The sequence below is a fragment of the Callithrix jacchus genome, chromosome 7 (genome assembly GCF_049354715.1).
Source record: "Callithrix jacchus isolate 240 chromosome 7, calJac240_pri, whole genome shotgun sequence".
NCBI classification, from domain to species: domain Eukaryota; kingdom Metazoa; phylum Chordata; class Mammalia; order Primates; family Cebidae; genus Callithrix; species Callithrix jacchus.
This window is the reverse complement of record NC_133508.1, coordinates 82,768,304-82,792,025: the sequence shown is the minus strand read 5'-3', so window position 1 is coordinate 82,792,025 and position 23,722 is coordinate 82,768,304. Positions and strand designations below refer to the sequence as shown.

The window sequence follows — 23,722 nt, the reverse complement described above, 5'->3', positions numbered from 1 at the left end:
TATTGTATGCAAACTGTATCTTTTTTTGTTGCTGTTGAGACAGAGTCTTGCTTTGTCGCTAGGTGCCAGGCTGGAGTACAGTGGCATGATCTCGGCTCACTGCAACCTTGAGACCCAGGTTCAAGCAATTCTCCTGCCTCAGCCTCCTGAGTGCCTGGGACTACAGGTGTGTGACACCACGCCCAGCTAATTTTTGTATTTTTTAGTAGAGATGGGGTTTCACCATGTTGGCCAGGATGGTCTCAATCTCTTGACCTCCTGATCCACCTGCCTCGGCCTCCCAAAATGCTAGGATTACAGGCGTGAGCCACTGCGCCCGGCCTTGTGTAAATTATATCTTAATAATATTGTTTAAGAAAAAAGTAAATGTGACTATGTCACATTCTCACCTAAACTTTGTGGTACCTCCAAGTGGCCACAAGAGTGACGCAAAACTCCAGAGCTAAGAACGCAACACCCTCTGTGACCTTGTCACAAACTACCTTCCAGGCTTACCCCTCAGCACTTCTTCAAACCCACCCTGTGTCCCACTGAATGCTCCTTCCCATGCTCCTTATCTGGGATTTTGCTGATATCATGTCCCCCAGGGAGCTTTCACTGAATGTTCCTTCAAGGGAAGACTAAAGCACTTCCTTCCTTTTCTAGGTTCCCAGTGTGCTGTGTACTGACCTCAGCTGCAACACTTCTTGCAGTTATTATAATTACTATTTACATGTCCTCATGCCTCATGCTCCCCAAGTACACTGTAGAGGAAGCATCCTGAGATCACAGACTGTGCTTTATTCATGTCTGTATCTCCAGTGTCTAGCACAAAGTAGGTACTCAGTAAAGTATTGCTGAAGATTAAATGAAGTACTCAACTTGTGCAGACTAAACTGGGCTATGCTCCTGATGCTCGTTACCCCCAAGGCCCCCCCTGATGTGAGCCCTGCTCATGTTGGGGTGGGCTAGACTAATACTCCGCCCTGCCATATCTCCTCAGGACCATACATTTGTCCTCATAGAAACCTGTTTAGTCCCCCAGTGCTCGCAAAGCATAAATAAGGACTAAGCAACAGAAATGGTGGTGGGTGCCACCACTGTTTTGCTGTCAGTAGGCTACTTCCTCTATAGCCCTCCTCCAAATCTGCCCATCCGACTTTCCTATAGTCCACTCACCAGGCATTCCAGGAGACGTGCTGGGCGGGCAATGACAATCATCAGCTTTTTCACTAGCTGCATCACAAAAGCCACTTCCGAGCTCTCTGAGCGCTCATGAGCCTACAGAGAAAAGAAGGGTTGTTTAAGCAATCTACTGGCCCAGTATGGTTGGGCTAAGCAGGACTAGACTGGGCAGAGCTGACTACAGGAAGAAACAATTCGGTAGCATAGAGAGCTCTGCAAAGCAAGGAACTCAGAGAAGGCTTGCTGACTATGAGAGGGAGAGAGTTGCTTACAGGGAACCATCTGACCTTTAGAATACTACATAACACCAAGGAATGTCACACAGACATATAGTTGTACCTGCCCCTACATCCAACAAGCCTCACTTACCCTTCAGACCCCAGTTCAATGGGCAACTCTCAATGGTGCCTTCACTGATGTTCACTTTCCACCCTAGACTGTAAGGAATAGAGAGACCTCAAAGCTGAGGAGTGATATGGTCAGAAAGGCACTTCAGAAGGATCACTGTGGCTGCAGTGTAGAGGGTACACTAAGAGGGCAAGGCTAAAAGCAGGAAAACCCATTAGCAGGCAACTCTAATTATTCAGATAAAAAAGGCACAGGTCAAGGCAGAAGAATGCAGACAAGTGGACAGACTTGGGCTACTACAAAAGCAGATTAAGGGGTGAAAGAAGCATGAATAGAAGGCTACTACAACTTCAATTCTAGGAAAATTTCAATGAAGAAGTGAAATGGGAACTCTAAGATGATAAGCCATTTAGGTGAAGATAGGTAAAGAAATACTGTATTTTGTTTTAGAGAAAGAACATCTAAGCAGAAAAGATAAGCTCAATTTTGGGTGTATAGAGTTGCAGGCACCTACATGAGAGAGTCTCTTGGGTATCTGCTTGGCTCCAAGGCCTTTCTCTTTTTTCCTGAGAACTGCTATGGTTTCTAGGAGCCACATTTGTACTGTGTGGCTGTACCTTCCCTCCCACCTCTAATAGCTGGCCAGGGAGGATCAGTTGCCTAGGAATTTAAAAATAGATAGAAAGATTATTGTTAATGTCAATGTGGCAGAACTGTTTAAGAAACTGTGAAAAGGGATGGCCATACCTATCATGGAGATAGAGGAAAAGAAGCACACAGAAAGAGAAATGAAGACTTCCTGAAATTCCTGGAGCTTCTGGTTTCTAGTTCTGGTTTCTTCTTAAGTCCTGGTTATATCCCTAGCTTCAATTCTCAAGACCCACCCCTTTTACTCTTATGTTTCCCTTTACTGTTTAAACTATTCTGAGTCAGATTTCTATTACATGCAACCAAAGAACAGAAACCAATAAGGGAAGTCAAAGTGGAGGAGTCCAGTGGGCAGCTGGGTGTACTGATTTGAAGCTCAGAAGTGGAGCAGCCACATGTGGGAGTCCTCAGCGTAGAGATGACAAGTGAAGAACTGAAGACATGGGAACAGGTGGCAAGGCATCAGAGAGAGTGTGGTGAAAGGGGAAAGGGGAGAACAGACATGCAGGATGGTGCTGTGTGATACACCAGTACTATAGAGATGGGCAGCAAAGGAACTTGTAAAGAGTCAGCAAGAACAGTGAGAATGGTGAATTGACAACGAGGGGGGAAGAGGGTTTAAGAAGTATTCACTGTGTTCCACAGAGAGGTGGCAGAAGATGGGGACTCAAAGTGGCCACAGGATTTGGCAACTGGCCAATTAGTTCCTTGGTGAATTTTGCCTGAACAGTTTTAGTGGAGTGGTGGAAAGGGAATTGGAAGGCAGAAGATTGAGTAGTGAATAGGATACAAGGAAAGGAAAATTAGTATATGAGGACTTTTCTCTTTTTAAAGTATTGATTATGAAATGAAGAGAGAGGTTGAGCAGTTGGTAAAATCCTATTTATTCTTTTAAAATGTAGCCCAAATATCAATTCTGTGAAGCCTCATCTGTCTCCTGTTCCCAACACACATATATACACACAGGAGAAGAAAAAGAAGTAACTGCTCTCTTTAACATATTCTCCTGGCTGTTAGTGCATAACACATAGTACTGTCATGCTGTGTCATAATGAGCTATCTGTCTCTACAGCTACACTGCTGGGCCTAGCGAGTAAAGAGGCTCTATGTCTTTTTCTTTCCTCAAATGCTAAGCCTAGCAGAGTGCCTCCTATACAGCAGATGTCAGTCAATGTCTATTGATTAAGAGTTTGAAAATGTATGATCTCAGCCTCTGGAATAAGCCAAACCTGGCTTTGGGTCCTGGTTTTGCTACTTAAAAAAAAATCAGTTTATCTTGAGCTAACTTAGTTTCCTCATCTGTAAACTTAGGAAATAATATTAAGTACCTTCCTTACATGGTTGTGAAGATTTAATCAGATAAATTAAATGAGGTAGTGTCTAGCATGTATTAAATACTATTAATAACAGTATAATATACAGTAACTAATAAATGTTACTGATTTTCATTATTCTAAAATCTGATCGGGTCATTTTCCAATTTGCCATATTAGATGATACCCACTGCATTCATGATACAATCTAAACTCCTCACAAGTCCCTTCAGCCTCTGGCCCCCAGTCTAATTCTTCAAATTCATCTGCCAACTGGCCAGGCACGGTGGCTCATGCCTGTAATATCAGCACATTGGGAGGTCGAGGTGGGTGGATCACTTGAGGTCAGGAGTTTGAGACCAGCCCGGCAAACATGGTGAAACCCTGTCTCTACTAAAAATACAAAAATTAGCCAGGCATGGTAGCAGATGCCTGTAATCCCAGCTGCTAGGGATGCTGAGGCAGGACAACTGCTTGAACCTGGGGGTCAGAGGTTGCAGTGGGCCAAGATCACGCCACTGCACTACAGCCTGGGTGACAGAGTAAGACTATGTCTCAGAAAAAAAATAAATCTGCCAGCTTTTCCCCTGTGGGCATCTTTTACTGTAGTCATGCCAAACTACTTCATCTGCAATTTCTGGAATATACCAAGTTTCTTTACACCTTTAAGAGGTTATTTACTTATTTATTTATTTAGAGACAATCTCACTCTGTCATCTGGGTTGGAGTGCAGCGGCACAATTACAGCTCACTGCAGCCTCGGCTTCCAGGGCTCAGGCAATCCTCCCAACTCAGTCTCCTGAGTATCTGGGATTACAGGTGCATACCACACTTGGCTAGTATAGAGAGGGAGTCTCATTTTGTTGCCCAGGCTGCTCTTAAGCTCCTGGGCTCAAGTAATCCACCCTGGCCTCCCAAAGTGTTAGAATTATAGGCATGAGCCACTGTGCCCAACCAAGAGGTTGTTTATGCTGTTTCCTAGCTTTATCCTGTCTGTTAAGATTCAACCTTCCCTGAACTTTCCACGAAGAGTCAGCATATCCTCCTCTGTGCTGAGAATCTACCTCTCCCTGGTGCTCATCATCACATTGTACTGTAGTCAGTGGAAGTGAGAAAATTCATATACTCAGTGTAATAACAGTGAATATTTTTATTGTAAGTCATGTTGATGGGTCTGTAACCCTATTGATGGCAAATTCCCTAAGATAGAGCCTGCAATGAATTCTTTTCTATATTCCAGGTGTCTCACAAATTAGGGAACAGATGAACAAACTGGCTCCAAACTTAGTGCTCCTACTGTATCAAACAACCTACCCCAACTAGCAGTCAGTCTGGGAAAATACCTAAAGGTTTTGGGCAAGTCTCTGACCTCAGCATTTTAGATCAATCTTAAACGTAACAGGTCACTTGGAAGTTACTTTACATTAATCCTTTACCTGATACAGTAATCCCTGATTCCTAAATGTCTCCGGGGTTCCCCTTTCCATTGCTGGCAAACTGTCAGAAAACTTTTCTTGAACAGAAAGTAATAGCTCCCAGTGATTTTCATGGGACTCTGGCTTTCTAAAATTATACTTCTACAATGTTTGATTTTAAGTATTTCTTTTGAAATCAGAAAAAGACACTTTTATAGAAGGAAATAATTTTTCACCTATTAAATCAAAACTTTTCTCACTGTAACTCATGCCCTTTGGACTAATTGATGTTTTTCAGGGGTACTGAGAACAATCTGCTCTCTTTTATATATGAGAAATTTTCTACTACTTGACAACAGTAATCATGATCATCTTTAGTCATCCTTTCTCTAGATTCAACTGTTTCCTGAAAATGTGTTTAAACTCCCTGCTCCTTCTTATTTCTAGATGAACACACTGGTATCCTTTTGATGATGAGCCCTGGGCCCTCAGCTCAGTTGGTACTACTCTAGACAGAGATCTTCGTCTGGAAGTACTAAGGGGTTCTGGACTGAAGAATTCTTTAGTGACATGATGAGCTCTGGAAGATGATCCTCTCTCCCTCAAACTGTACTAATGGATAATATGGACTGCTGTAGTCTGAGTGACATGGCATCTGGCCACCTTACTGAAGAGGCTGATAGCAAAGGAAACGCTAGTGCAGGAAGCAGTGCTTAAGAACTCTCACATGCTTTGGTCTTGGCCATCTCTGGATTACTTTACCTTTAGCCTCCCAGAGATTTTCACACAGGGGAGGATCAGGTCTCAAAGCATGTAATTCCCAACCAGACAACTTCTCATCAAGCAAATGGCTAAACCCATAGTGCAAGCCTCATACCTGCTGTCCCTTGGCTGAGGATAAACAGTCTGAAGGTTCTGCTTACATCAGTATTTCCAGTAGAATGGAGCCCATCACAGCCACTGGAGCCACTTTTTGGCTTTGTGTAACAAACCTCCTAGTCAAATACTTATGAATACTACCAATGGTGGAGCTTCATGCAGAGTAATACAACTTTGGATTTAGAAATGGAACAGAAGTGAGTTCTTTTAATATCAAGCAGACTTCTCTCAGTATTGCAGGGAACTGAGGAGGAATCTAAGTCTATCAGCACTAACCGTGAGGGTGGGTAACAAGCAGTCTGTTAAGACTGAGAATACCACTAATGCCCTGATCCTAGCTTGGGATTATGAATCCAATACCAGGTGGAGGTTTTACCAGAACCCCAGCACAAGGACACTCACATCTTGCAAGAGTTTCTCCAGATTTTCTTGAAGTTCATAGAAGTACTGTGATGTAATGAGGCCACTCTGAGATTTATCCAGGCAGTCTCGGGCCATCTCAATCACCTGATGATGAATAAAGCTCAGGGCTCCATCTGCCAAGGGTAGCACGCTGTCTGGAGTGTTGGAGGAAATAAACTCTGCTAGTCGCTCTTCCATTTGTGCAGTGGCCTGGGAAGAAAAGCAAGAAAGAAACACTTCCCTTCTAGTACCAGCTCAGTTGGAGCTAAGCCTGAAGGATCTGGAAATAGCAGAATAATGGGCTCCCTGTAATCCTGGTTTCCTTACACTGCATTTGGGAAACCTGATAACTGAAGACATTAAAAGATCACCTTCAAGTTAAGTCAAGATGCCTTTGCTTTACATTTAAGGTTCTCTTTTACCTGGCCTTGCCCATCTTCCTTAACTCCCTGCAGGGCAAGCTCTTTTGCTATAAGGACACGGAAGTATTTGCTATCTTCCTGCTTTACTATGTTGTTTCATGCCTCTGTATGCTGTTCCCTGTGTGTGGCTTTTTCACCCTGACAAGCCTGCCTGGCAAACTTCTAATTCTCCTTCTAATCTCAGTTCAAGCATCGTGTCTCCTCAGGAAAGTCTTTCCTTTCCCCAGGCAAACTAGGGTTTCCATCCCTCTGTTCTTCCCCTAGACCTCCCAACTGTGTAAACTTAGTGTACGGGTACTGCTGGTTTCTAAACTGGGAAGTCTTTCAAGTAGGAGAGAGTTTCATTTATCTCAGGATCCTCTTACTTAACCCTAGGACCCAAGCGAGTTAGGCAGGTGCTCGGGGAGTTGCTTAGTGAACCTGCCTGGTCACAGATGGCAAGTTGGAATGGGGGGACTTATAGATAGGAACATGATCATAACCTGGATCCCCAGAAGAGGAGAATGGAGGTCTGGCTCCAAAGTGTGTTAGGGACCTAACTACACAGTCATGTCAAAATGACAAATACACATCTGTCAACGAGTTCCTAGTTGTCTAAGACTCTGACTTATTTCTTTTGCCACCAGGTGGTGATTTCTGATTTCCAGTGTGTGTTTAGGCAAATGTATACCTACCTACATATATATGCGGTGTGTCTATGTGGAGAATGAAAGAGGAAGAGGGAAAAAGAGTGGGAATAAGAGGAGGAAGAAGGAAGTGAAGGAATCCTAATACATTTTCTCTAACAATAGTTCATCCAATAGGAAGGAACTGGAAACGTGCCTATAAACACAAACATCCAATGCTACAAAAACACCTAATATACAAAGAGGAGGAGGACACGCATGAGATACATTTCTCAACATTATATACTCCCAAACGTTATAAGCACCATGTACATCAAAATGAATTCCTGTTTGTTCTGCCTCCTTCCTCACTCTTTTCTCTAGCGCCCACTCCAAAGCTAGAAAGCACAGACCACAGGGCACAGGTTCTGCAGTGCAGTATCCTCTCTCCGTCAGGAATAGGGCCTATCTTCAGAAGGCAAGGTCAGAGTGTACAGGCATGTGGTGTTGAAAAAGACATACAAACAGGGCTGGGTGCAGTGGCTCACATCTATAATTCCAGCACTTTGGGAGGCTGAGGCAGGTAGATCACCTGAGGTCAGGAGTTTGAGACCAGCCTGGTCAACATGGCAAAACCAGTCTCTACTAAAAATACAAAAATTAGCCAGCTGTAGTGGCACATGCCTGTAGTCCTAGCTACTCAGGAGGCTGAGGCAGGAGAATTGTTTGAACCTGGGTGGCAGAGGTTCCAGTGAGCCAAGATTGCACCACTATATTCCAGGCCTGGCTGACAGAGCAAGATTCCATCTCTTAAAAAAAAAAAAAAAAAAAAGACATGCAAATGGGAAACAAGGTCCTAGTTCCATATATAAGGAGGTTCACAGCCAAACAACAAAGCTGTGAATGGTACTTCTCAGCTATCTCAGGATACCAACCTACTTTCCTCCCTCAGCATTTTCCTGCTTGAAAATAAAAAGTCAAAGGTTAGCAAGCAACTCTGAGATCTGTTTCCTACTCTACTGCTCTCTCTGGCCTTCTTGCCGTTGCAGCCTACTTCTGTCTGTGTACTCTCTGAAACCTGGTAATGATGTGCTGCTTAAGAAATCTCTATCAAATGGAGGTGCCATCAGATGGCAAATCCTGTAATGAGTGAACGCTACTCATGGATCCTCACGAGCACATTGAGAAATAAAGCATCCAGTTCTTTTTTCCTCTTTAATATATGGTGGGATACCTTTCTGACATTCCCCTCTGGATAACTCTACTTCTGGATAGTGAAGAAATAGAGGCTTTGCAAATACAGTCCCCAAACTCATAGTTTCCTGCTGTCTCCTTCTCAAGTAGTCTGGAAGCCCCAGTGCTGTGTCCACAGCCTCCTGGCTTTCTGTTCTTCCTGGTTATCTCTGGAGGTAGCACTTCATTCCCTCACTCCAGAGTCTTCCCACTGGGGCTGGCTATGGGCAGCCACCCTGGGGGGCATTGCCACTCTCCTTTTAAATACATCCTTACCTTCGGGAATCTTTCTTTGTACACATGATTCATCATTATTATTTCACTGTCAAAGGAAACTGGGGATCGTCCAGGACTGAAAAAGAAAGAAATGATTGTGTTACTTTAGTGCTATGGAACTAACAAGGAGAAAGATGGCCATCCCCAGAGACTCTGTCTTCAGCAGCCTACATACACCCATCTTAATGGGTACTGAGTTCAAGAGCCTTTCTTATTCCTGGAGTTTCTGGTGTTCCTTGGTCAGTTCAAAATGGTACCATATGGAGCTAGGCTTGGTTTCCACAGACTTCTGCCAGGCTAGAAAGACCCAGAAAGGGACCTACTCCTAAGCTCACTGGTGGCTTTCCTAGGATAACCTCCCCCAGAGTAGGATTCTCTGTGTCCTCTTAGTTTTGCCAATAGGGTTGGGTATGCCCCAGCATAATCTTGGGAACAAAGCAAATAAAACAACTATGAAAGCAACCAAAGGAAGACTGTGCACATGTACATTTTTTTCCAAACTAGCTGCAGCCAGTGAACCTTACTTGGGCTCTGACCTGGGGGATGAATGAGGCTAGTCCAGACTGTTGTGAGTTATAAGTCTGGGTCATTTACTAAAGAGAGCCAGTATGTTTTCTGCCTTAATTTATTATCTTCCCTGATAACCTAAATCTCCCCCTCTGGCTCAAGTGTGACTTTATCTCCTTAAAGGATTTCAAAGTTGGAGCCACATAGTTAAATGGATATATGGGTCTTACCCAGTTTACTGCCCCTGACACATGATCCCAAATGTGCTAGTTTCACAACTGTCCCACTCTGTCTTTCTTCCCTGGAATGTGCCATGTTTTGCCTGCTGTTCTGTTGCAAATTACCAAGGATTTAAGAGTAATATAGCAGGGGTTTCTCTGAGCAACACTGTGGGCCTCCCAATCTCAACTGGCCTAAAAGGTACCTTTCTCTATGTATGGGTTGTTGAGACCACCAAGACTCAGGTGTTCTTCTGTGAGACAGAAAGGCACTGGGGATCCACACCTGTCCGTTTGTATGCCTGATCCTTTTGCACTCAAGTCCCAGTCATCATCTTCATCAGTCTCTAAACCTGAACCAGTCATTGTGGTCTGGCCCAACTTACTCCTTGTCACTCCTGGTGCAGCGACAGCATTACCTAAGGGGATTCTTTCTGGGAGGAAATGCTGCTCCTCTGGGATCCTACACTGCAGATATTAGCCAATTAATTACTTCTTAGGGACTCTGCAAAAGTGAGCTCAGTCATTAAAGTCATGTTCATTTTAACCTAAAATTCTGGCAATAATTTAATAGTTAACGCCAATGATAATAGAAAATTAATCAGCAGCTGTTAAGGTTTGTTTGGTTTGATGAAGATGTGCCCAGGTGATTCATATAGACAATTCAAATTGACATTTAATTCTGCTTTTGAAATGGGCTTCTTCCCCATGCCAGCAACCTGTCTTCAGCAGCAACTTTTTTAGCTGGCCTAGCTCATATACCCAGGGCCTACGGGTTCTGGAGCCAGACAATCATCAGAATGGATGATACCATTGTTCTCCTTTTACCGAATGTAATCTAAAGTATATTTTTGCTGCTAACCACCTTAAAGGGAATAATAAAGGGACCACTTGACAGTATTGTTAAATACCTCCTGGGGTGATAGGTTGAGCTGTAACTGAAGCCAAAAAGGGCCTGGGCTTTGCTGAACTTGACTCACTCAACTGGCCAATGTATTATGCCAGGGGTTAGCAAACTGCAGCCTGCAGACCAACTCTGGCCTGCCACCCTTTTTGTTTCTTTTAGTAAATAAAGTTTATATATTATTTGTAGATGCTTTCATATTACAACAACAGAGTTGAGGAATGAAACAGAGATAGATAATCTATAAAAAAGCCTAAAAATATTCAGTCTTAGCCCTTTATGGCACAAGTGTGCCTATCCCTGTGCTATGCAAACAAACTGAAATCCATATCCACTGGGACAGTGGGCAGAGAACACCCTCACCTGAGGCTCCGGGAGCGGGGCCGCATGGTTGGGGACTGCCGTCCCTCCTCATCTGGTACACTCTCTGTGCTGAAATGCTTCGTCAAAAAGTGTAGCTCATCAGCTGTAGGCTGGAAAGGCAACTGGTGCAGCTTTTCCTGTGAGGAGCATGATGACTAGAGGGGAAAACATTAAGAGGCAACATTAAAGACATGTCCCAGGGCAGTCCAGGAACAGGGAAGGACTGAAAATGGTCAGGGAACTTCCCAGTCAGTGTAAACCCAAAGCAGGTCTTCTTTCCTCTACTCCCTTAGCCTTGCCTGTGCCTGATCTTTTTCTTCTCCAGCATGTCAGAGCCCTCAGCCGTGAGGAACCCAATATACTAGAGTTCTTCAGGAGTTGTGAAGGGAGTTGGGCCCAGACCTTCATGAAATGTTAGAACTGCAAAAGTAGTTAATAAATCATGCTTCCTCGCTTGGGACATGTTCTAGGTGTGCCCAGCTGCAAATAACATCCTCTTAAGTTCTCTGGTCCACAATCTTGAGAGAGCCACTCTGGGCACAGCTCAGCAATGTTTCCTTTTGGCTGTTATCTGGAGGAGAAATGTCTTTGCTGGATCTGTGAAGGCTGTGCCCAGACTCTAGGGACACCAGCAGGGAAGAAAATTACTTTTACATCTGAACCTGAAGATTAGACTTGACCTGAATACACTTATGAATTCTAAACATGGCTCAATGACTGAGGATTCCTGACAATAGCCCACTGCCAATCTCAACACGCCATCTGAGGGAGGGTGCTTGTGCACTTCCACAGGTGCAGCTAATGCTGAAGCACCCATTCAGCCCCAGGACTGGGGAATTTCCCTTTACCTGATAAGACTGACAAAGAATACAGGCAAGTTGAACACTTTCAGCCCAAGTTCTATTTATCAAATGATCAGCCTCCTGAGTAGCTGGAATTATGGGCATGCACCCCCACACCCAGCTAATTTTGCATTTTTAGTAGAGATGGGGTTTCTTCATGTTGGTTAGGCTGGTGTTGAACTCCTGACCTCAGGTGATCTGCCTGCCTCTGCCTCCCAAAGTGCTGGGATTACAGGCATGAGCCACTGCACCTGTCCTGTTTGTTTTTTTTTTTAGACAGGATTTTGCTCTGCTGTCTAGGCTGGACTGCAGTGGTGTGATCATAGCTCACTGCTTGCCTCAAACTTCTGGGCTCAAGTGATCCTCATGCCTCAGCCTCACAAGCAGCTGAAACTTCAGGTGCACGCCACCAGATTCAGTTTCTTTCTTTTTTTTTTTTGTAAGAGACAGGCTCCTGCTATGTTGTCTGGGCTGGTCTTTTGGAACTCCTGCTTCAACCTCCCAAAGCGCTGAAATTATAGGCCTGAGCTACTGTGCTTGTGTTTTAGACTATATCCCTATTTAAATGGATTTAAATATCTAAATCCACTTAAGAATGAAAGCGAAAGCACCACACTGAGATATAACTCTGTTGTCATAGGATCAATACTAAGTGAGAAATCAGCTTTTTTTTTTTTTTTTTGGCTAACAGTACACATTTCCTCTCAGAGAATATTATAACACATGAAGTTATAAACAGTGAGTGAGATGTCTCCATGGGGTTATTTCTTGGCCACACTTTAACAAATGATTTGGATCAAAGTTGCAAAAAGTCTTCTCACCATCTATAGCTAACGTGAAACTGGTGAGGCAATGTAAACTACAGTGGGCAAAACTGGTATTTTAAAGAATCCTAATAAGCTAGAGCACTGGGCTAAGTCTATTAAAATGTGCAGAAAAGGAATATTTATACATATATGAAACTCTTACATTGGTTCTAAAAAAAATCACTTGTTTTAGTAAAGAGTTATGGGAAAGGGGATGTTTACTAGGGAATGATCTTAAACTTAACAGTTGCCAAAGACCAGTGACATCTTTGGATTAATGTGATAGTAATATCTAGGTTGGGGAAAAAAATGTGCTCCTTTTCCCTGCTCAAGATTCGTGAATAAAGGCACACTAAACAGGGAAGACCTGAAGAATGTTGCAAGAAATGGGGATGGGGTCAGCAGGTCTACGGTCTGATTCTGCATGGGCTGCCAAGACTAAAACACTCCATATAGGGCCCTTTACAGAAAAAGTTGGCCAACCATGGCACTGTGGTTTTAATAAAAAGTTGCTCAGCTGGGTGTGATAGTTCACACCTGTAATCTTAGCACTTTGGGAGGCCAAGGCAGATGGATTGCTTGAGCCCAGAAGTTTGAGACCAGCCTGGGAAACATGATGAAATCCCATCCTACAAAAAATACAAAAATTAGCCTGCTATAGGCTGGTAGCATGCCCCTGCAGTCCCAGCTACTCAGGAAGCTGAGATGGGAGGATCATCTGAGCCTGGGGAGGTCAAGGCTGCAGTGAGCCATGAATGCACCACTGCACTCCAGCCTGGGTGAGAGTGATACTCTCTTGTTTCAAAAAAACAACAAAGTTGCTCAATGAGGACTTACTTAAGGGTCAATTGTGCATAGCAGCAATTAGTACAGCTCTTGTGTTTTAGGCTAAAACATTCTCCAAAATGAATAAACATTTTAGAGACAGGTCCGGCTTTCTGCTTCAGATGCATCAAACTTGGATATCAAATAACAATCACTCTTCCCTTCATTTTTGAAAGAAAAAGGTGAAAAAGAGGGGAAAATCTACTAAGTTTTTCGGATATAAGAAATGTGGGCTGGGTGCGGTGGCTCAAGCCTGTAATCCCAGCACTTTGGGAGGCCGAGGTGGGTGGATCACGAGGTCAAGAGATCAAGACCATCCTGGTCAACATGGTGAAACCCCGTCTCTACTAAAAATACAAAAAATTAGCTGGGCATGGTGGCGCGTGCCTGTAGTCCCAGCTACTCAGGAGGCTGAGGCAGGAGAATTGCCTGAACCCAGGAGGCGGAGGTTGCAGTGAGCCGAGATCGCGCCATTGCACTCCAGCCTGGGTAACAAGAGCGAAACTCCGTCTCAAAAAAGAAAGAAAAAAGAAAAAGAAAAAAAAAAGAAATGTGATCTGCTCTTGGTTCCAGTTCTAGAAATAAGGATGCAGGAGAAGAAGTGTGCTTAGGAGCCCCCATATTTGGTCTCACTGTCAAAGCAAAAGTTCATCCTCAAGCCCTCCTTTGCCTCCACTAGAAGTAACCAATTTCCAGAGAGGGCACTGGTCATCCTTTCTGAAGGCACTTATAGAGCTGGCTATGGCTGGGAAGGGACACCAGCCCTCTGGTGCACTCTACATCATCTCTAAGCAACCTCTTTGAGTTTGCCTTTGGAGAAAAAGCTGAGAACCATTTTGTAACACTAGACAACCCAAAGGAAAGTACTTTCTCAGGGTGAAGGAAGTACGGCCACAGATTTGACTACTTACTGAGACAGTGGAGCTAGGAGTGTTAGTTCCATATCCTGAAGAGGGCAAAGAAGCCAAAGACCAGCGCCGTCCATCAGTCCTGTATGCAAGAAAAAAGTATTAGGCAGTTTCTATAGGACGCTACCCTGACCCACAACCTGCCTGTCTGTCCATCAGCATTTTGGGGCAGCTGATTCACTGTAGGGCTCCTCCTTAAGACATTAGTGCTCAGTCCAGTACATGCTTTTATTCCTCTCTCCTACAGAGGGCCTATTGTTGTTTTCCCTGCAAAGACAGATATCTGACTATAAAAGAGTCCATGACTTTGAATAACATAAGAACATCTGTCATACAACACCGTGGTTTTGGAATAAATATTTTCATACTCTCAACTGACTTTCAGAGAAACAATGACAGAGGATTCCAGCTACAGGCATCTTCACAAGTTAGAATTGCCACTGAAATGCAGCTATTTCCATTTTGGAAGGCTCCATGTAAAGGGTTCTGTGGTCTTCCTCAGGCCACTGGCTGACAACAGGAAGAAGTGGACCACCATCTGGGTCTGAACTGAGCATTAATCAATGGCAAATAGTTACAGGCTGCCTAGGAGCCATTAGGACCCATAAAACCAATCTTTGGGAATATTTGTCAAAGAGCGACAGTAACTTCAGAACGAGAAGGGAGGTAACATACACTTGGCTGTATATGAGACTCTGGGGGAGGCTTCCTGCTGCTCTCAAAAGGATGCTCCCCAAAGCACTCATCAAAACAAAAAAACTAACCCCTCCCCCAGTTATCTGCTTTACTGTAGAGGGGAAATATCAAGCAGATATCTAGTTTGAAACATTTATAATATGAACGTGTGATTCTTTGCCGGGACTGTGGGATGTAGTGTATTCTTTTTTTGTAGAGCTTGAGGGTATAGCCTGCTCTAGTTGAAGTTAGCTACAAAGTTTTTGTGTTGCTACTCACAGAACCTTGGACTATCAGCAATGGAGGAGCTTTGCAAGTTCATATTACAATTTATAGAGAAAACCACTATGATTTGGGTGATTTGTTCAAGGATTCATGGTTATGGTAGGGACAGGGAGAAGAAGCAGCAAAAAGAGGAATAAATCTTGCTGGGGCTTCTCCCTTTGAGGCACTCCCCGCTACCCTCACCGATACCTAGCAGCTTTCCTAAGGTTTCATGCCACATGCACATGACTCAAACTTCATGCTACCCTGGTAGCAGCACATACAGGCTGTAACTCTGCTGGAACCTAGTCTCTGAGATTCATACCCATCCAGGAAGGTACTCAGACAGGATGTTCTTTTTGACCTCTTTGCTGGGTCCTGGGAGCCCTACACAATAAAGCAAGTCCATTCCAGGAAAACAGAGCAGCAAAGATGAGACAAGTATAACTCAGGGATGGATTTCCCAAACCTGTGTCAAATATACTTTGGCACATGTGAGTTTTTCTCCCCTTAGACAAAAATAAAAGTCAGTTGCATGGCAGCTATTTCTCTGTATGATGAACAGTAGGGGCCACCAGAGTCAGGAACAAAATGCCACCACATGATGCCTTTATTTCCTCTATCTGGTCACCACAGTCACCTGAATAACTGAGGAAAGTTGTGGGAATAAGGAAAGTTGTGGGAATAAGACTTGTCCCTAAGCTCAGAAGTTTGGAAATATTCAGCAATTCCTGCCTCTAAGCATATGAGCTCTGAGCCTTGATTCCAGCAGGTAAAGGCCCTTTGGGCCTCTTTGCAAGATAGGAAAGGCCCAATGTTCATACCCACAGTCAGAGAAGAATCATCACAACCAGTTTTCACCAACCACATCACAAACCATACTGTCTGGCCATGCATAGCAGTTTCCCAGCCCCTCTTCCCATTATACCCTCTATTACCTGTCGGCTCTGTGGCTATGGCTGTAGTAAAAAAAAATACACATTATAGTGAGAACCAAACGAACCAGAGAGAGTGGTCTTTTTGAACCTTAGTATTTGGTCTAGCTTGGCACATTCCTTCTGTTTAGGAATGTGTGATAGTTTGAAGTGAAAGTGTAGGACCAATGGGTCTATCCTTAGCATTTCGTTCAATCTGTCTTTTGTTTGATATTGCAAACTAATGTGATTCTCCAAAGTGCCAGCCTGACCTCATAACCAGAAACAAACAATTCCTGATAAATCTGTTTGGCAGGGTTGAAACACTTCTCCCCACCAACACCAATAACAAGCAGCTTTTCCTACTATGTTCTATAAGAGGACAGCCCAGTGATCCATGTTCCATACACATGACTCAAATGTCATGCCACCTAGCATAGACCTATTTGGGTCTCAGTGGCAAAAACCAGGTCTTGAAGCCTCCTAGTTGGTTCTACTCATTAACCCAGGCAATGAAAGACACACAGTAACAACGGAACAGGCTGTTCCCTCTGCCTCGAATGGGTCCTCGCACCTAATGTGGCAGCTGCTTCTCATCCTTCAGAAAGGCTTTACATGGCCATCCAGTAGATATTCTCTGGTCTTAGTCTCTTCCTGTTCTTCTTTTGTTTTTGCTTTTTGGAGATAGACTCTTGTTCTGTTGCCCAGGATAGAGTGCAGTGGCACGATGTAGGCTCACTGCAACCTCCACCGCTTAGGTTCAAGTGATTCTCCTGCCTCAGCCTCCTGAGCAGTTGGGATTACAGACATGCGCCACCATACCTCACTAATTTTTGTATTTTTAGTAGAGACAGTGTTTCACCATGTTGGCCAGGCTTGTCTCAAACTCCCAACTTCAAGCAATCCACCCACTTTGGCCTCCCAAAGTGCTGGGATTACAGGCATGAGCCACTGCGCCTGGCCCTTTTCCTGTTCTTTCATGCAACATCATGCTGTTTCCCTCTATGATGCTTGTCATAGTTTACAACCATATACTTGTTTGTCTTTCTCTCCCACTACTCATTGGTCTCCCCACTAGGATACATAGCTTTCAGCAAATGAAGGTATCTCTATAAAGGTGATTTGATTGTGGTTGAAGTGAGACAGAAAATACGCAAATAAGAAAATATCAGGAATTGAAAAGTACTAGTTTGAAAATAAAACTGGATAATTTGATGGAGAATGACAAGGAGGCCCCTTCAGACTGAATGTTTAGGGAAGGCCTCTCTGAAGAGGTTATATTTAAGATGAGACATGAATGGTAAGAATGAATTACTTAAATGAAGAGCAGAGGGAATAGCATTCTTTACAAAGGAAACAACCAGTACACAGACTCTCTCACATCCTGAGTTTCAGGGAAGTAAGGACTATGTCTGTTTTGCTACCAATACATAACTAAGCACCCAGCTGAGCGCACCTGGCTCTAGTTAGTAGTGCTCAGCAAATATTTATGGAATGAATGAGAAATAACTCAATGCCATCCATGGGGATCTGGCCACAGGTCTTGCTGTCCCAGCTTGTACCTACTCTGAGACTACAGTTCATACATATACAGTCCAGGCAAGAAGTCTGGGATAAGTATTTCCAGCTGGTTGGAAAAACAAATGCATTAATCCAGCATATTCTTATACTGTAAGTGATCTTATCTGGATCCTTGCTTAACAAACTGGAAGTTTCAAAGGGTAGGAGAGATGAGCCCATGAAACAAACCCGGATAAAATTTGTTTTGAATAAGGCAAGTGGGTTGATGAGGGGAAACCCAAGTCAGCCATCAAACTTCCCTCAACCTGTTCATGTTCTTTTCAGCTACAAAGAATCCTGGAAAGAGGATGAATTTCTTTTGGGTTATCATTGGAACAGTGAGTTAACACTGTTTCCAGGAGCCTCCCTTTTTCCTAATGTCTTTTTTAAAAAAAGTAATCTAAGTATTAAAACTGTCCTGGCTGGCCAGGAGGTGGCTCATGCCTGTAATCCCAGCACTTTGGGAGGCTGAAGTGGATCACTTGAGGTCAGGAGTTCAAGACCAGCCTGGGCAACATGGTGAAACCTCGTCTCTACAGAAAATATAAAAAACATTAGCTGGGCATGGTGGCAGGTGCCTGTAATCCCAGCTACTCGGGAGGCTGAGGCAGGAGAATTGCTTGAACCCAGGAGGTGGAGGTTGCAGTAAGCCGAGATTGTGCCACTGCACTCCAGCCTAGGGGACAAGAGTGAGACTTCATCTCAAAACAAAAAAAAAAAAACTCCTGGCCTCCAGCTGTATTACATTCTCCATCCTTTAAAGGTTACAAATCTGGAACCATAATTTTCCTGCAGGTCTTATACCAGACTAACTCTAACCAAGAATAATTTTAAAAATAAAATATAATAAATATAAACCTGCCAAAGAATCTTAGGAAAGTCCTAAGAGCTGGGCCCGGTGGCTCATGCCTATAATCCCAGCACTTTGGGAGGCTGAGGTGGGTGGATCATTTGAAGTTGGAAGTTCGAGACCATCCTGACCAACATGGAGAAACCCCATTTCTACTAAAATACAAAATTAGCTGGGTGTGGTGGCACATGCCCATAATCCCAGCTACTTGGGAGGCTGAGGCAGGAGAATTGCTTAAACCCAGGCAGTGGAGGTTGCAGTGCCGAAACTGCGCCACTGCACTCTAGCCTGGGCAATGAGCGACATTCCATCTCAAAAAAAAAAAAATTCAGACAAGAAATCGTGTGTGAAAGAAAGAAAGAAAGAAGGAAAGAGAGAGAGAAAGAAAGAAAGAAAGAAAGAAAGAAAGGAAGAAAGAAAGAAAGAAAGAAAGAAAGAAAGAGGGGAGGGGAGGGGAGGGGAGGGGGGAGGGGAGGGGAGGGGAGGAGGAAGGAAGGAAGGGAGAGAGAGAGAGAGAGAGAGAGAGAGAGAGAGAGAGAGAGAGAGAAATAAATAAATAAATAAATAAATAAATAAATAAATAAATAAATCATGTGTGTACAGAGCCTGGGTATGTGATTTGGATGGATTAATCTCCTTCAACTCAGATTTCTCCAAAGGCCTGATGATACTCCAGCCATAGGCAGAGCTGTCAATGTTGCTGCCATGGGCTAGAGACAAGTTTATATCATTCTGAAGAGGGGAGAGACATCAGAGGACTATAAGCATGGCTCTGTATGCACCAAATTTTTCTAAATACTTGGAAGGAAAAGTGAAGTCCTTGTAGTCTCTTTATCCGCCACACAAACTCCAGCTCGAAGTCAAGGAGGAAGGCATAGAGGGCCCTTCCAGCCCCTTTAAACTAGCTGAGTTAGAGGGGACAAACAGAATAACTTTCGGTCCTCCCGAAGGAGAGGTTATTTTCTCATTGATCACTCTAGGACAGCTCTCAATTGAGAGTGTAATGCTTTGGAACATACCCATAGGACATCAGGGACTAAAAAAAAGTGAATTATAAAAATAAATCTACTTTCATTGTGGGATCAGGTCCTTACCAGACACCAAATCTGCCAGTACCTTAATCTTGGACTTTCTAGTATCCAGAACTCTAAGAAATAAACTTCTGTTCTTTATAAAAAATAAAAATAAATAAATAAATCTACTTTTACTTAATATCTACTCTCCTGTTCAAACATTCAAACACAAATACATGGGGCACCTACAAAGCAAACCAGAACACGATGATTACAACCTGGAAGAGAAAAGCAAAGAGAGAGTTTTGATGGATAGGAACCTCAGGTAACACACTGGAACAAGTAGTGACACTTAAAGGAGGAATTTGACATTCAATTAACCCTCATGCAAGTGCCACATGTGTTGATCTCAGAGGTTTTCTATCTACTTACCTACGGGCAGGAACAAAGGAAAAGTGAGCAGGTACATTTGGAGAGAAATTCCGAGGGCTGTCCAAAGGACTGTTACCTGTGGGTGGGAAAGAAAATAAAACTGTGAGGCTTGCTTCTGAGGAGAGCTGACATGACCTTCAGGCAAGAAATCTTCCCCTAGCACTGGCAATTAGTATATATGGTTATTTTCTCAGGCCCACTATCAGTTTAATGAGTCTCTTTACGTAAAAGTTTCATAGCCCAGGTTTTCTCCCTTGTTCCCAAGTTTCCTATAACAACCCATGTCTCTCAGACATCCATTCTAGATCTAGCAGCAACTTGACTATTTCCTGCCCTCCTAGGAACACACCTGAGACTTCAATCTGTCTTGTCAAGTGAGCCAACATTCAGAAGGCTTAATGAGTTCATTCAGTATAGAAGGTAGAGCCAAATGTTCATGCTTTCTCAAAGGGCAATAGGACCCCTAATCCAACAGTTTCTTGCATATATATTTCTGCAGTGTATCCAAAGGCTAAACCAGGAACATGTGTGCTTTAAGAGGAAAGAGAGGTTCTCAGGTAGGGACTCAGGATAGTAGTAACCCTTAAGATAGTTCATAATCAAGGCCCCCAACTCTACAAAGCAAACCATCATTTCTTACTAGTTTTCATGTGTCCCCTGTAACTTGCTAACTTAAAGCTCAGAAGCTTTGAACCAAACTCTAAGTTTACCTTTGTACTAATCCCAACAGTTCTTAAACCTAAGCCTGCCATACTTCTCTGGGCTATCTTCTAGCTGGGGGCTGGTGCATAGGAGCCCCTAGCTGACAGAAGTTGTTCATATGACTCTACTCAAAAGGCCATGTTGAAGTAAGCACCATACTCCATGCTGTGCTGGCAACCCTCTAGCCCCTGTCCACCTTCTCACTTCTGTGCTTACCTCCCAGGGGCCTGGTACTTCAACATGCCCTGGCTTTTTCTTGGAGAGTATCACAGGGTAGGGATGTTCCAAGGTGCCCAAAACCTACCCCTTTGTTTCCCATTATCTCTATCCAATAGGGCTTATATAGCACTTAATGTCTTTTTATACTGATCTAGTAGAAACCAGTCTCTCAATCAGTGCCCCTACTACCCTATGCAGCACTTCTGTATCAATTATATAATGGCATTGTTTTTAGTTGAAATAATTAGAAAGAGGCATTTGCAGCTTGCTCTCACCACCAGGTGCATAAAATACACAACTTCATCCAGTGAATCTGCTCTCAACTTTGCATGATCTCTGGGTTTTTCATGCTCTGTGTTAGGGTTATCGGTTATGACCTCTTCCCATCTTCTGGCTAGTGGGCACCAGGATCTAAAGGAAGTGATCCTGAGTAGCTACTTCCTTAGCCAGGAGTTAATTAGGATCAGGGCTCCTCAGAAGCATCAACGCTTTTTTTTTTTTTTCTTTTCTGATAGTGTCATCTCATGCAAAGATTAACAAATACCCATAGTTTGATTCTTGGCATACAAAGTCAGATGCTGTTTACTGGTACTCAAAACTACCCAGCTAAAGCCTCAAGGAGATGCCTGGACAGGAACATCCGACAATGACTAGCATTCCAAGGACTGGGCTGGTTACAGAGGTACAACGAATCTTCCAGGTACTCACAGCAGACCTAGGGTTATGTAACACACACATATGTCAGAAATAACTAACACCAAGAGGGAAAAAAAAAGTGGCAAAAACTAAACAGCACCACTGAGCTGTAGGACTTCAAGCAGAGGGAGGGGAAAGTGGGGGATACAGAAAAAAAGAGAGGAAGAAATAATAGCTGACAATTTTGCAAATTTGATAAAAAGCATATACCTATATGCTGTGTGACAGGTCCTTTACCAGATTACTTAAGGGTGCGTATGTTCACTGCCTGAAACCTGAAGGCTAGGCCATGGCAATGGTACCCAGCTGAGGAGTAGGTATCCCTGAGAACAAACCAAACATCCCAGAGAATATCTGAGAACCTCCCAAGAAAAACAGTCTCACTGTTCAAACACAGTAGACAAAGATCCAGGAAATTAGCTTAAAAGCAGTTTAGAGGGAGCCGGGCAGATGCCTGTCATCCCAGTTTGGGAGGCTGAGGGGGTAGGATTGCTTGAGTCCAGGAGTCTGAGACCAACCTGGGCAATATGGTGAACACCCCATGTCTATAAAAAAAATAGTAATTAAAAAAAAAAAGCAGTTTAGAGACAGGAAGCAGCATGGATCTCTAGAGCTGTCCTGCTGTCGTCCAGGAGTGCCCTGTATTTAAGTTGAATAAACTCATCTACTCATCAAGCTGAACTTGTCTGAGTCATTCTTTGGTCTCATGGCTCCTTCCCAGTTTAGGTGGGACATTTACAGTCCCAAGTTTTTCTTGTAACGTCATAAATCTAAGACTCTCTAAAAACCCCAAACACGAGAAAGAGGAAGAGAACTACATCAAACTACATCATGGTCAAATCGCTCAAAACTTAAACTACAGAGAAAAATCTTAGGAGTGGCTAGAGCTTGGTGGAGCTGGGTGAAGTGAGAAGACAGGGTGAAGTGAGAAGATAATGTTATACAGAGGAACAAAGACAAGGATTATAGCAATTTCTCATTGGAAACAATGCAAGAAGATAGCAGAGCAGTATCTATAAATTATGGAAGATATGGCTATTCTCCTGCCAACCTAGAATTCTAGACCCAGCTGTTATATAACAAAGAATTTGACTGGTCTTAGCGCCCAGTTCCTGGGAAGGAGCCCCTAAATCCTTGAAATTTCCCAAGTGATAGGAACGCTTTTGTTGTTCATGATGGGGCCCGATACTTTATTCTAATGATATAACTCAGGATGTGGGCTGGTCACACCTGAACGACCAACCATGTGATTAGCAGGTTGGGGCTTTGAGGCATGGTGCAGTGAGTGGTTTACGCCTGTAATCCTAGCACTTTGGGAGTCAGAGGTGGGTGGATCACCTGAGATCAGGGGTTCCAGAACAGCCTGGCCAACACGGTGAAATCCCGTTTTTACTAAAAATTCAAAAGTTAGCTGGGCGTGATGGCGCACACCTGTAATCCTAGCTACCTGGGAGGCTGAGGCAGGAGAACTGCTTGAACCTATGAGGAGGTTGCAGTGAACCAAGATTGTACCATTGAACTCCAGCCTGGGCGACAGAGTGAGACTCTGATTAAAAAAAAGAAAAAGAAAAAGAAAAAAGTGGGTTGGGGCTTTGAGTCTGACATAAACCTGAAGTAGAGAGGAGCTAGAGATTAAGTTCAGTCATGTGGCCAATGAGTCAATCAATTATGCCTATACAATGAAAACTCACTCTGGACACAAAGCTCCTGTGAGCTTCCCTGCTTAATAATTTGTATGTACTGTTATACATCAAGGTGCTAGGAGGGTGATGCATCCTGACTTCATAAGGAGAAGGCACTGGAAGCTTTGCATTTGGGACCCTCCCAGACCTTGTCCTATACATGTCTTCTTTGGCTAGACCTGCTTTTTATCTTTTTTGCCACAATAAAATTGTAAACCTAAGTACAGCGGTTTCCTGAGCTCTGTGAATCATTCTAGTGAATTACTGAACTCAGGAGGTAGTAAGAAACTTCAAATTTGTATCCTTTTGTCAGAAGTATGGGTGACTTGGGAACTCCTAAACTTCTGTTTGGTATCTACAGTGAGGGCAGTTTTGTAGAGGACTGGGACTTTGTAAAGTGTGGCCTAATGAGGCAGTTAGTGTCAAAAGACATTGTATCAGCAAAAAAAAAAAAAAAAAAGTTGTTTTTTTTGTTTGTTTTTTTGAGATGGGAGTCTTGCTTTGTTGCCCAGGCAGGAGTGCAATGTCGTGACCTTGGCTCACTGCAACTTCCACCTTTTGGGTTCAAGTGATTCTCCTGCCTCAGCCTCCGGAGTAACTGGGATTACAGCACACCCCACCATGCCTGATTAATTTT

At 43.5% G+C, this 23,722-nt stretch overlaps 1 protein-coding gene across 33 annotated transcripts in view; it reads right to left on the bottom strand.

Annotated features, from left to right (window-relative positions):
• MAST2 (microtubule associated serine/threonine kinase 2) overlaps positions 1-23,722 on the bottom strand; it is a 260,168-nt gene that overhangs the window by 15,569 nt on the left and 220,877 nt on the right. For 22 of the 33 annotated variants that reach the window (XM_078331597.1, XM_035251307.3, XM_035251317.3 and 19 more), the window contains 7 exons: positions 19,787-19,862; positions 15,956-15,976; positions 14,082-14,160; positions 10,698-10,852; positions 8,706-8,781; positions 6,170-6,379; positions 1,159-1,260 (listed from right to left, as the gene is read on the bottom strand). In XM_078331597.1, coding sequence (XP_078187723.1) covers positions 1,159-1,260; positions 6,170-6,379; positions 8,706-8,781; positions 10,698-10,852; positions 14,082-14,160; positions 15,956-15,976; positions 19,787-19,862 — 719 coding nt within the window. The remainder of the gene's footprint in view (positions 1-1,158; positions 1,261-6,169; positions 6,380-8,705; positions 8,782-10,697; positions 10,853-14,081; positions 14,161-15,955; positions 15,977-19,786; positions 19,863-23,722) is intronic. The other 11 variants (XM_078331601.1, XM_035251310.3, XM_078331593.1 and 8 more) reach the window with 1 other exon arrangement.